The 14,479-nt window shown below is 37.5% G+C and overlaps 1 protein-coding gene across 1 annotated transcript; it reads right to left on the bottom strand.

Moving 5' to 3' along the window:
- Positions 1-2,970: 2,970 nt before the first annotated feature.
- Positions 2,971-14,101, bottom strand: LOC137019456 (polymeric immunoglobulin receptor-like). Its single transcript, XM_067384922.1, has 8 exons — positions 13,912-14,101; positions 13,415-13,732; positions 12,867-13,184; positions 12,444-12,770; positions 10,175-10,303; positions 8,920-9,015; positions 4,123-4,166; positions 2,971-4,015 (listed from the first exon to the last, which is right to left on the bottom strand). The coding sequence occupies exons 1-8, from the start codon at positions 13,949-13,951 to the stop codon at positions 3,728-3,730; spliced, it is 1,560 nt and encodes a 519-aa protein (XP_067241023.1). The 5' UTR covers positions 13,952-14,101; the 3' UTR covers positions 2,971-3,727.
- Positions 14,102-14,479: the final 378 nt, after the last annotated feature.

The following is a 14,479-nucleotide window of genomic DNA, read 5'->3' as shown; positions in this document are numbered from 1 at the left end:
ACATATTTAAATCAGTTCATGTGAGTACAGTAGCTCAATATTAATATTATAAAACAACAAGAATATTTTTGGTGCGACTTATATAGTGATGGCCGATTTCAAACTGCTGAAATCACGTGACTTTGGCGCTTCGAACCGCTGATTCGACACAAAAGATTCATAACGCTCCGAAGTTTCATGAAGCAGTGTCTTGAAATTGGCCATCACTATATAAGTTATTTTGTTTTTTTGGTGCACCAAAAATATTCTTGTCGCTTTATAATATTAATATTGAACCACTGTACTCACATGAACTGATTTAAATATGTTTTTAGTACATTAATGGATCTTGAGAGAGGAAATGTCATTGATCCCTATGCTATTCAACAAAAATATCTTAATTTGCGTTCCAAAGATGAACGAAGGTCTTACACGTGTGGAATGGCATGAGGGTAAGTAATAAATGACAGAATTTTCATTTTTGGGTGAACTAACCCTTTAAGTTATAGTAAAAAAAAAGATTTAAAAACGGAGGTTAAAAATAATTTGACACTAATATGGAATCTCTCCTTTCTCTCTCTCACTCATGTTTTTATTTAGTGTTAGAGCCTGGATCTCCTTTGAAGGACTGAATACATTTGTTTTCGTGGACAGACCAGGAAACATTCTGATGTTGTCAGTCAAGTTCTGAACTGGAACCAATCTTTGGAGAAGTTCATTTATTTCCAAAGGTGGACAAAAACAGTGTGTTGTCTTTTTTTTTTCAATTTAGAGGAGAACATTCATAATAAGAAGAAATGTTTCTTGAACAGTCTTCTTTCAAAAACATTAAGACACTTAAATACTTTTGGCCACCAGTGTACATTAATCAAATTTTGGAAATAGTGAAATGATTTTGAAAGTGGGGTTATGTGTCATGTTACCTAATGAGATTGAGAAAAGAACTGTTTTGTCCTGTGTTGGACATTTCATTTTTGACTGCTTAAAAATGTATTTATATTTTGCAGTTTCATGAATGTAATTTTTGATATTTAATTATAATATTTTTTTGACAATAAGCTAAACAACCATTGACTTTACATCATTTTATGTTTTTTAACAATGCATGTAGTGAAGGACAACACATAATGTGTTAACACGTTTACACATCTTTGTGCTAACCTTTTTGACACATTTATTTTGTTACAAACAATAACAGCTTAATGAGTTAAAATTAACACAAAAAATGTTGTCCCTAAACTCTCCCATTAATGTGTAAAATTTTTTTAACACATCCTTTCCAGCATTGGCAGACTGTTTATTTTGTGATATATATGCAATGTTTTAAATAAAAAATAAAATGATATTTTGGAATAATTTTGTGTGAATTGTATCTCAGTAGTACTTAATTAAATTAATTCTATAATTCTATATAAATATTATGAAATCAATATTTAGGAAAAATAATTACAGTAGTGTACTGATTACCTGGGTTTTTTACAGTAATTGCACCGCATTACATAATTACAGTATCATGTAGTTACTGTAAAACTGAATTACGGTTATAGTACTGTAAATCTTAATTACAGTAACTTACTGGCAACAGTGTTGCCAGTAAGTTACTGTAAAAACCCCTTGAAATGTCTAACAGTGTTGTCTTTCTAAATGTTTCGTTAGCATGTTGCTAATGTACTGTTAAATGTGGTTAAAGTTACCATCGTTTCTTACTGTATTCACGGAGACAAGAATGGTCACTATTTTCATTATTAAACACTTGCAGTCTGTGTAGTTCATAAACACAACTTCATTCTTTATAAATCTCTCCAGCAGTGTGTAATGTTAGCTTTAGCCACGGAGCACTATCAAACTCATTCAGAATCAAATATAAACACCCAAATAAATACTATACTCACATGATCCGACGCATGCATGCAGCATACATGACGAACATCTTGTAAAGATCCATTTGAGGGTTATATTAGCTGTGTGAACTTTGAGTCGTGAGCTCGATGGGCAGGGAGCATGAGATTTAAAGGTCCAGTAGCCCTGAATCGACTAATTTATAATGATGCCCCAAAATAGGCAGTTAAAAAAATTAATTAAAAAAATCTATAGGGTATTTTGAGCTGAAACTTCACAGACACATTCAGGGGACACCACTTATATTACATCTTGTAAAAAAAAACGTTCGATGGCACCTTTAATCAATGTTTCATCAACCAATTGCCTGGATTTAATAAATAAGAAGCAAATATAGCAGACAATATAATCATGGATGCGCGGGAACTGGAGCGCGACTTATAGGCTAAATGAACCGAAACTCAGCGTATAGGCTGCTTGCCTCGTAGACATGAGAAATATATCTATAAAAAGCTTGAAATATCTACTTTAAAACGAAATAATTAAAAACGAAAAGAGTACTCTGATTATGTTATCCGAATGAAATGTACATTCTCTCTCTAGGCGAGTCCAGTATATGCGGAGATGATGAGAATCAGCAATGTCAACTTCATCTTCACAGCCGACACTGATTCAGAAAACATTACTTTATTAATAATCAATTAAAATCTCTCCTTGCTGTTTTTTGTCATATGCATAATCATTACTTTTGCTGGTTCTTTATGGCAAGCGTTATGTGTGCGCTTGAGTGCATAGCCTATATTACATAAACGCTCATTATTAGTTTATTCTCTCTAGTATTTAAGAAATTAAATTAATATAAATGTGATTAGTCAACTAATGGCTTAAATGAACAACTACTAGTCGAGTACAAAAACTTATTTCACATATTTTTGATCCAGCATGTCACATATGTATCGCTAGGACCTTCGAACCAGAAAGACACAGCTTACATTTGACTAAAAGGTTTTTTTGTCTTTATGCTCAACTAAAGTGAAATAATGAGCATATTTCCACTTTGAGAAACTCGTCTTGCTCTCGCCTTGACTCGCCATGACTGCCGCACATACTTGAATAAACGGAAACACGCCCACAGTGCGTCTTTGTGTTTACAGTGGTTGGCATCCACCAATCCTACAATGCGCCGCTGCTACACTTCAGCCAAAATGAATTAATTTAAAAAAGTAACGTACAACGCATCATATGGTAACGGTAACAGAGTTAATTTATTTAAAAAGTAATGCGTTACAGTATTAGTTACTGTCAAAAGTAACTGCGTTACAGTAACGCGTTACTGCCCAACACTGTTAATAGTTTTGTTTCAAGTATGATACTGTATGTCCATCAGTTTACACTGTAATGACACTTGCAAACTCGCGCGCAAGCCGTGGATTGGTACATTTTACTAAAAGATGGACAACAGGTGTTTTCTCATGCTGAGAGAAAAGCAGATGTCTGAAAATATCATACATGGTGTAACAAAAATAAATGACAGCAGATGAGATTAGTTCCTATTCTCTGTTTTTGAGCTCCACAAGATGAGACGTGATGTTACAGGAACATTTAATGATGACAGCATTTAATGAATTTACTTTGAAAAAGTAACATTAATTTATATACATTTTTGGTTTTAATACTTGTATTGTGTGGTTTTATAAAAGCAATAAAGTACTGGAGGTGTGCTGTATTGTGAATAAGTCACGGCTGAAGGGGTTGTAGGCAATTCACAATACTACAGCACAGCCTCTCGCACCTATTCTTTACCCGATTTAGAAATCAGTGTAATCCGTAGTTCTTTGAAAACATATAAAAGAAATTCTGAGATATCTGAGATAAAAAACAAACAAAAAAAGGTGATAAAAACATTCATTCAATTTATATTCTCTGATGTGGCTCGTGAAGCAGTGAGATGCTTGACAGCAGCATATTCAGTGTAATCCTGATTATTCCTGATACCGACACTGATAGGGCAGTCTGATTCCTTGTGGAAATTCACCACTGCGTAATTCAGATCCTCGGCAGATGTGATGCCGCACTGAGAGTCACCAGTGGCTTTCTGAACTGTAGCGTAAACACAGTTTGAAGAAACAGAGGGGTTTGTGGGTAATTGTTTGTGAGTGTCTTTAATCTCATCGTAATCGCAACCAGTGTGAGAAACCTGAGGAGAGACAGAGAAATTATTTACAGCTCTGAAGATCGTCAGGATGGAAGGCATTAGAGATTAATATCATTATAAATAAAAATCAATACAGTAACTGGACTCACCACTTCATGTTCTCCTGGTCCAGTCTGAGATGATGAATCACCGCCTGTCAAAAACAAGCATCCTAAATTAATGACATTACTGTATATCACAATTCAACACTGATGTTTTGTGTAAATGTTTTCACACATCATCAAGTATCTGTATTTTGCTCATGTCTCATTGCAGCCTATAGGTGGTGACAGAAAGTGGGAAAATGTCTCAGGTTATGCATGTAACCATGGTTCCCTGAGAATAGGGAATGAGACCCTGCGTCCCAGAGGGGTCACTATGGGGGGAATGCCTCCAGCATTACCAGTGTCTGAAGCATGAGTCTAAACACAACAATGGACTTGACATTGGCAGGCATATAAAAGGGCACATGTGACATACATCATCCACTTCTTCTCTGAAGGAGACATGTGCAGGAATGCTTAAAGCATGGCAAAGGGATGCAGCGTTTCGTTCCCTATTCTCAGGGAACCATGGTTACATGTGTAACCTGAGATGTTACCTTTCGAAAGGGAACTTGCATTGCATCCTTTAGGGGTCGCTATGGGGAGCGGAATACCTATGCTGCACATGCTGAAGGAATGAGTGCCCTATTGGCTGAGATAAGTCAAAGGACCCGAAGGAGTTCTCATCCCTAAGGAGCACCAGCAACAATCATACAAAAGAGCTTCTTAAGAACAGAGGCCTCAACAGGAAGACTCTAAAGAAAGGAAGCCTAACTATGTAATTCGGGCCAGCATCCAAGGAGGCTCACAGAGAGCCTAACACTCGGAACATGTGTAGGACTACCGCAAAGAGATGAGTCCTCAAAGGGAGGCCTAGGCAACACTCTATGGTAATACAGATAGGGCTCAAAAAGCTACGCTGTCTTAAAATACTGGCTCAAAAACTCCACAGAGTAGAAGCCTCAATACAATTATTCCCAAAACGAGAGGAGACCTAACTATGTTCCACACTCAGGAGAGCTTACAAGGAGGCTCACAGAGAGCCTACAACTCACAATCACTATCCAAGCAGAGCTCAAAGGAGGGGAAGCCTCAATAAATATAACTCTCTCTCACAGTAGTCATGAAGGCTAACAGAACGCCTACCAACTTAGCAGACCTTAGCCGCTAAGCTCAAGGGAGCAGAGGCCTCAATAAATATAACTCTCTCTAGTGAGAGGAGGCCTGACAATGCTTGCAGAAGCCAAGAAGGCAACTCAACATACCAGGCTGAGCTTTAGGAGTGGAGGCATCAGTATGACTACTCGCTGAATTGAGAGGAGACCCAACAACACCCCATGCTTAAGATAACTTGCAAGGAGGCTCACCGAGCCTAATACCCAGGAGGCTTCAATAAAGACAACTCTCTTCTAGCGAGAGGAGGTCTAGCGACATTCGTAGTAGCCAAGGAGGCTCACAGAGAGCCTAGCAACTTAAAAAAAACATACCAAACCAAGCTCTAGGTTTAGAGGTGTCAGCATGACAACTCTTTAAGTAGACAGGAGACCTAACATCACCCCATGCTCAGGACATCTTGCAAGGAGGCACACAGAGGGCCTACAACTCACAATGCTGTCCTAGCGCAATAGCTAAGGAGTCTCACAGCGAACCTAACACTTAACCTCTGACTGCTACAAGAAAGTGCTAACAAGCTGTACAAAATAAAGTAGCTCAGAAGAGCAAAGGCCTCTAAAAATGACTCTCCACAGTGAGAGGAAGCCAAACAATACAATGATTAAAAACAGTGACCAAGGAGGCTCGCAGAAAGCCTAACAACTTACACCATGACCTAACAACTTAGAGCCAGGACGAGCTTGAAGGACAAAGGCCTAAAGGAGGCCTAACTACAATAAAAGCCTGTCAGGGAGGCCAAGAGAGGACCTAGCAACCTGACACTAAAAACATAACTAGGGCTCAGCCCAACCTAAACTCACCAGAGGAGGCTCAAAAAGGAGAGCCTAAAACTTAGTGCTACTGTAAGCAACGTAAAATAAAAGAGCAACAGAGGAGGCTCCAGAGAAGCCTAGTGACTCAGCCAAGCTCCTATCAAGGAGGCACACAGAGTGCCTAACACTTGATGCCACCCCAGGCAGAGCTTTACCGACGAGCAGTTTCTATAAAGCAGTAGCCAAGGAGGCTCCAAAAGGGAGCCTAACAACTTGAAAACAGCCCAAAAACAGCTTAATCGAGGAGGCTTTAACTCCCTGAGGTCTGAAAACGGCGCGTTTTGCAGGATTTTTTTCACATTGAAGCAAAACAAACTTAAAATACTCTGTCATTTCTTGTCATAAAGACATAAGTAATATATCAATTGAAACTATAGAATGTCTTCTTTTATTTGTGTACACTCAGAGTAAAAACACAATGTTGTGCTTTTTGTAAAATAAAGAAAACAAACATGATGCGTGATCTCTCCTCTCCCTCTGAACGAAGTCCAATCTGATAGTTCTCAGAAAATGACCTGTAACTTATGAATATTAATGACAAAAAAATGACATTTACATCTAAAGAAACATTGAAATGTCAGGTTTTAAATTGTGCAAGTCAAATCGAAAACAAACATTCTGTGTTTATGTAATCTGTTTGAAAAGAGAGCCATGTCAAAAGTCTGTGATTCAGCTCATTATCCGCTAATGCGGCCACGCCCACGGAGCCAGCGTTATTCAGACGCAAATTCAGAGGCAATACATGCATTCTTTGTCTCAATCGTGTATTTATTGTCTTGAAAAGTGTTTATTTGGATGTTTAGCGATCTCTAGAAGACATGCCATTAGTTCCTAGTTCCTTTTCTTCTTTATATGAATTTGTGGGCTAAAGGTGTACAGAGCGCCCTCCGGCTGCAAGTATGAATTGAAAACACCATTCCTGAAATGTCCTCTTCTTCTTTAGAATAATTTGTGGACTAAATGTGCACAGAGAGCACCCTCCGGCTGCAAGTATGAATTGAAAACACAGTATCCAGCACTCATAGTGATGACAATAAATATTACTTCTCAGTATAGAAAATTGACATAAATATATAAGAATCCATCAGTATTTCTCCAAATGTGCATGCTTTTAAGCTAAAAGCCTATATGAAATGCCATAGAGGTAACATAATTGTTCAGACACTTTGCATCACAGAAATACATTATATTTTAAAGAATATAATAGAAGACCATTATTTTAAATTGTAATAATATTTCACAGTATTGCTGTTTATGATGAGCTGAGACATTATTACAGAGGGTTTTTTTCACAGCCTACCTGACTGAAAGGCCTCATTAATATGCACGTCATTTCAGGTCATTATTATGCAATTCTTTTGTCTTCTCAGGTGTAAACGGCCCATTATTCATGCAGATTCACGCCTCCACGCATACTGTGTTTCTTGACAAAAAGTGTATTACAAAAACTAAATCAATATATTGTTTTCTATGAAGGAGTAGGCAGCATAATTTTTACATAATTCTGAAGCAAAAACTCTAGTCTACAACCTCCAATAACCAGAAGTCTTGTGAACACAGATTTAATATCCTTTTTTTGGCCTTATTTCAGTGTCTTAAGTTCTTTTGTTTTTTCAATAACCACGCATAAACATTATTCCTTCAAAAATACAAACATGTACATACATGTTCCTTACATATTATTGTAGCCTAGTTTGTGCTGAATACAGTGTAATGACACTTTTGTCATTTATATGTTTATGAACAACTGAAAAAAGCACAAATGTCAGGGCATGTCAAAACTTTTCCAAGCCCCAAATCAGCCTCAGACTCCAGAGGGTTAAAAAAACTTAACCAACTGGTAACCTACTATTTATTAGACTATCTGGCATGAGACAACGCATTCACAACCAGCCTCTGATGAACCATCAGTAAGTCAGATGTTGTAATAAAAAACAAACCGCCAAAAACATCATAGGTCCAGCTTCAGGGCCAGATGTAAAAATGTGTCAGAGTTCCACCGGACATAGCCAGAGAATGGAGGGAAGGAAGGAGTCAGATGTTATTTGGCCTGTTATTTTGGGATCCTAAAACACTGATCATATTTACCTTGGATCACTTCCCTCACATCTTCTCTACAGCCTCGGGGAGCCCCTGGCCCTGGCCCTGGCCCTGGCCCTGGTCCAGGTCCAGGTCCCTCAGCAGATCAACTTGGTAGGTCTGCAATACAGCCATAGTGTGCAGCGCCACTTCAGCCTGACCTGCTGCCACATATGCACAAAGGTTTAGTAGGCAGAGGCGGAGTCTTCAATGCGGATGCCTTACCCACCGAGACATAGCTAGCCAGTGTCTCTTCAGTCGGAGGCATTGATGCATATTCCCACATTCCCTCAATATCATCATAATTGAGATCTGAGATCATGAGATCTGGGAGAAAGGGAATTCTCGTACGAGCAGGACGATTATGTCCCAACAGGAAATGTTCATCGAGGAGGGTATGAGGGAGCTCGTGCTTCTCACGTTTCCATGGCAGATAAAATCTCTCCGTAGAGCTGGACCAATCCAATAACTTGTCATATGCAGGGCAGATGGGCTGAAAGCGCTCAGAAATATCATTGTTCTCATCAACCTCGTCTTGCTCATCATTGCTCGAAGCCTGGATGCAAACAGCCCCCTCAAGGACTGAGTGTGCATGGTTCTCACCCATGCATATAACCCACATATCATGTGTGTTATCAGGGGTCAGATAACGCTGAAACGGAGGAACACACTGCCTAAAAGACATAGCACTAGTGCTAGCCATAATCAACCTGTTTAGACATGTTCCGAAAGAGAAGTGTTTTTAACTGGGTATAAATGGAGAGTTTGTACATATAAAGTAGTTAAGAATGAGTTTTACCTTGAGAATGATGCTTCTTACAGAGAAACAGTAATGAGAGTACAGTGATGATCAGAACCAGAAGAACCAGAACTAGAGGGACGATCAGAGAAGAGCCTGAAAACACAGGAGAAATAATAAGAGAATCTGATCACTTTGAGCTGAATATCAGATCAGATCATGGGTGTAGCTTGACGTTTGGAGTAGGATTGACCAGACCATGATACTGGATTTTCAGGGTTGCCAGATCTGAGTAACAAAATCTGCCCAATGACCAATCAAAATACCCCAAAAAGAAGCCTAATGACCAAAAATTCAAATGGGTCAAGTTTTTACATTGTACGTTCATGCATACCATTTAAATAACAATTTTGTCTCACACATGTGCATTAGTTTGTATATAACAGAATGTACCAGATAGTTTGTCCTAAATAGACTTTTTGAACCATACATAACAGCAAGTATGTACAAACAGCATATTCTTCACATAAATAAACATGTTTTCCACAATGGAATGCCAAAGCTGCTGAAATAAAAAAATTAATTAATACATACATACATATAGAAATAAATGTATAGATAAATTAATAAACAAAGAAATGTAAAAAAGTGTACATGTATACCGGTATTGCCTTAATTGTGTTTTTCCACATTTATTTTTTCATTTATGTATTTATACATCTATTTATTTCCATAAGTATTTATTTATATCTGTATTTATATCTACATTTAATTATTTTCACGTTGATTAATAATTAATTTACCTATTTTACATTATTTATACATTACCATATGTACAAAGAAATATATAAATAAATAAATGAAGGTATAAATACATATATAAATAAATGTGTGTATAAATAAAAGTGTGAATAAATAAATGTATAAATTAAAAAAAAATACATGTGGGGAAAAAACAATTATACAAAAATAAGGAAATAAAAGTTTAAACATTTAAAGTTTTTATTTTTTACATTTCTTAGTGTATTTATGTATTTGTTATTTATTTAACTTTTTTACATTTTTATTAATTTTATTAATTTTATTGTATTAAATGCAGATTCATCTCAATATGCAAATGAGAATGACTGGGTTATTATTGCTAATTTATAATACACATATACAATATAATTTACATATTATCTATTTAAAATGTATTAAATGTAATAATATTATTTCTTTTAGAGTTGAAAATATTTTTATGTTTAGTACTATATTTCAGCTATAGGGGCGTCACACCCATTGATCACATGTTTGTATTTCAGCACAAGATCACCTGATGATGTGTTCAGAGACGCCAGTGATGTAGAAGTTCTGGAAACGCCTGTGAATGCTGAAGATTGGACTGATGAGAAAGAAGCAGCAGATGATGATGATGGTGGTGATGATGGTGTTGAAGATGTCCCTGAAAATTTAGTTTTAGATATTTTTTTAGGAAAAATGAAAATATTAATTTCTAAATTATGCTTTTTCACACCCAGAACTTAAAACTAGAAAAAACGGTTGCGCTCCACATAGACAAGGAATCTGTTTACTCCAGGTGTGTAAAGCCAAGGGAGTTCTTGAAAACAATCAAGAAGTTTGCTGGCTGTGCACTGAATCCAGTACAGACTAAAGAAGACCAGCAAATCATTTTTTATTTTATAAATTGCATCGTGCAAAAATCGCAAAGCACTACTTGTTTTTAATTCACATGCACTTTGCACTTTTTGCACGATGCTGACAGAGACACTGTATGCTTCATGAAAAGTAATGTGAATGGAAATAAACAAATAACTTTAACTAACAATATTAAAGTGGTCACATTTATATAATGAAATGAAGAATAAATCAGTCACACACACACAAACAAAAGCCCCATGAAACTGTGTCCCAGTATGTTGCTGAACTCAAACAATGTGCATTGAAATGTGACTTTGGTGGAAGTTTCGATGTGATCTCTTAAAGTAAATGAAAAGACTGTTCATCACCAGAGACAATTATGCTACCGTTGTAAAGGCAAAAGCCACAATGCTCAGGAATGTTATTTTAAAAATTCTAAATGTCAAAAAATGTGTGCAAAGATTGGGCATATAAAAAAAGCATGCAAAGTTAAAGGGAAGCCAAATCTCAACAATAAATCTGCTGAACAACAGAACAAGCTGAATTGGACAGTAATTCAATATGTGAGTCAAACTAAGCAGCCTGGGTCTATCCAAGAAGTGCTGGACAAGTATAATGAAGTCTTTAAGAATGAGCTGGGCACTCTAAAGGACATTAAAGCTACTATTTCAGTGAAACCAGATGTTCCACCTTAGTTTTATAAAAGTCATCCTCTACCCTTTGCTGTGAAAGAACGTGATGAGAAGGAAAGTGATCGACTGGAAAAAGCCAACATTATATCTCTAGTAAAATACAGTGAGTGGGCCGTTTCAGTTGTTCCTGTTATAAACAAAGATTCCACGATTCGTGACTACAAGGTCACTGTTAATCAAGCTACTAATACTGAAGTATATCCCTTGCCAAGAACTGAGGAAGTTTTAGTCACTCTGAGTGAAGGGAAGTTGTTTTGCAAGACTGACCCAGCTCAGGCATTTCAACAGGTCTTACTGGATGATGATTCTAAGTATACAACGAGCTTATATGTGTATAATCGTCTAGGTTTTGCCATCAGTTCAACCCCTTCCATTGTTCAAGAAGCCATATCAGCGAATATCAACACTCTTCTGACTAACCATCTACAAAGAAGCTCCTCTAAACGCTGCACAGATTGCCAGAGTGACAAGAACAGACGAAGAACTTTCGAAAGTTTTCTGTTATCTTATGGAAGGTTGGCCAATTGAAGTGTCAGAGGATTTGAAATTGTTCTATGCAAAAACAGATGAACTGTCGGTGGAACAGGGATGTGCGCTGTGGGGCACACGAGTCCTTTCCTGAACAATGTTTTCATGATCGTTGTTGATTACTTCGAAGTGGTTAGAAGTTTTACGTATGCCACAAATTACTTCTAAAGCCACAATTACCAGACTGAATAGACTGTTTTCTGCATATGGATTACCTGAACATATAGTGACTGACAATGCAACGACTTTCACTTCTGATGAATTCCAAAGATTTGTGAAGCAGAATAGTATTTTGCACCAAAACACCCAGAAACCCTTGGATTGGCGGAGAGATATGTCCAGACGTTTAAGATGGGTATGAAGAAATTGACTAATAAGTGTAATATGTGTGCAGTTTCTCATTGTGCAGAACAACATCATTATTCTACATAAAGCTGCAATTTTACCTGCAATCATACGAACTGCAGTTTTTTTTTATATTTCTTTTGAAATTCAGTTTGTTTTATACTTCCTCTTTTTAAATGCAGTTTGTTTTATACTTCCACTTTTGAACCACTTGTTTGTGGTTTTGCTTTTTAAAAAAGTAAGCCAGTGGTTAAACTTGCTTGAATAGAATCAGCTTCAAACCTCAGTGATTTTAAGCAACATGATGAATAAGATCCAGTGATCTGCTGAATAGATGTTAGTCGTGGTTTTCAATGAGCTTGAGAAAATCATCCGTACCTGTAACTCTGATCAGGACTCGTGTGATGAAGCTCTTGTGTCCTTGATCAGACTGAACTCCACACCAGTATTCTGAATGTTGTTCAGTCACATGACTGATGCTTCCCGTCAGGAGCTGCTCTTCTCTGTCATCATACAGCTGGATTTTTCCCTCACGGATCCATTTACTTTTCTTTGTCACAGATGACTCTTCAGCACAGAGATCATCTCCAGATCTCCAGCAGAGAAACTTCACATCTCTACTGTGGGATTGTGGGTATTTGCAGCTGATGTTCACAGATCCTCCTGCAGCAGCTGATAGACTGATGCTCTTCACACAACAATCATCTGTTTGAGATCCAAATAAAGAGCAGCAATGTTAGAATTACCAGATAAATTCATGAATTCTGTCAAATAATGCAGAAATGACTGAAAGCGTCTCACCGTCACTGATGTCCAGATTAAACTCAGAGAAGAAACTGTATTCTTCAGAAACTTTGACTGTAATCTTATATTCTCCAGAGTCGTTCTCATTCAGCTCTCTGATAAACAGACGTAAGAGACCTGCAGATCCGTCATCATGAACGGAGAATCGTCTGTCATGTTTCCATTCTGCTGCTCTGTTAGTGTTTATTACAGTCAAACATCGATCTGCTCTAGATTTACAGACATATTTCTCATGGTTCTTGTGTTTCTTCTCATATTTGAAGTTTATAATGATGTTTCCTCCTGAATATCCTCTCACTCTCCTGATTTGTTGACCTGTTAAAACACAAATCCAGATCATTTGTCATTTTGTTCTCAATATAAACACATTTATCTGTCACTTTGCTGCAACATTTGATATGAGTGTAAATCTTCCATCAGGAGATCAAAAGGTTATTGATGGTGTCTGATATGAGTTAGACGTGTGAACGGCAGTAATTACAGTCAGTGTTGAGTATCGTGATGTTCTGGAGATCGTCACGGGTTTGAGGGTCTCAGTTACTCACCTGTTACAACCTTCAGATTCACTTCAGTGTAGGGATCTGATCCAGTGATCTCAGTTGCACAGTAGTAGATCCCAGAATCCCGTTGTTTCAGATCTCTGATGGTCACAGTGAAGACTGCTGATCTTCTGTCGTCATACAGAGAGAATCTACCCTTCTGAACCCATTTATTTTTCTCTTCAGTCCTGATTTTATCTGTGCATGTTAACCACTGTCCTTTACAAAAATACTTCTCATTTTCTTTATATTTTTTATCATATCCACATGGGATCGTGACTCCTCCTCCTGAATATCCCGTCACTCTCATGGAGATCACGACACCTACAACAAACCAGCATTTAATACAAGACTAATATATACTGAAGTGAGATTCATTTTAAAGTGTCTTTAAAGGTAATTTCACCGTGTTAGTTCTAGATAAAGACTTTTGTTCATTATTTAATCTCTGTTCTGCTTCTTCTGATGTGATTGTTGATCAGGACTTGAGTTCAGATTCTTACCAGGAATCATCAGCAGAGTGAAAGTCAAGATGATCTTCATTCTTCTCCCTTAATAAATGATCTTCTCTGTCAGTAGATTCAGTTCTTCTGAAGCTCTCGATGTGTGTTCAGATGAGTTTTGAGTGTTTCTTTCCTGGTTACATGTTCAACATGAAGTGCTGATTGTGACGCCCACTTCCTCTGAGAGAGAGAGGATGCAGTAACCAGCTGATAATAAGCATATTCCACTTTTAACCTTGATTTTATTAGACCGTTTAAAATTAACACTACATCAGTTGAGCTCTGTTCTACTCGCTGGATCTGAAAGACGCATACTTTAACATTCAGATAGCCCCCCATCACAGACGATTCTTGAGATTGGCTTACCAATACACAGTCCTTCCCTTTGGGCTGTCCCTAGCTCTGTACACTTTTACGAAGAGTATAGGCGAGGCTCTTTCCCCTCTGAGACAGATGGGAATCCACGTTTTGAGTTACCTCAACGACTGGCTCATATTGGCCCAGTCGCAGGACGAGCTAGCACACCCCAGATCCGTGCTCCTCAGCCACTTGGAGTGCCTGGGACTCA

This window comes from Chanodichthys erythropterus, chromosome 4 (genome assembly GCF_024489055.1).
Source record: "Chanodichthys erythropterus isolate Z2021 chromosome 4, ASM2448905v1, whole genome shotgun sequence".
Lineage (NCBI taxonomy): Eukaryota > Metazoa > Chordata > Actinopteri > Cypriniformes > Xenocyprididae > Chanodichthys > Chanodichthys erythropterus.
The sequence above is the reverse complement of the archived record's forward strand: the minus strand, read 5'-3'. Positions and strand labels throughout refer to the sequence as shown.

Coding starts and splice junctions, on each gene's coding strand:
- LOC137019456 (XM_067384922.1), bottom strand. CDS start 13,951: ATGAAGATCATCTTGACTTTCACTCTGCTGATGATTCCTG. Junction 13,185..13,414: donor GAATCTGAAGGTTGTAACAG/GTGAGTAACTGA, acceptor GTGTTTTAACAG/GTCAACAAATCAGGAGAGTG. Junction 9,016..10,174: donor GTCTCTGAACACATCATCAG/GTGATCTTGTGC, acceptor CTGTGTTTTCAG/GCTCTTCTCTGATCGTCCCT.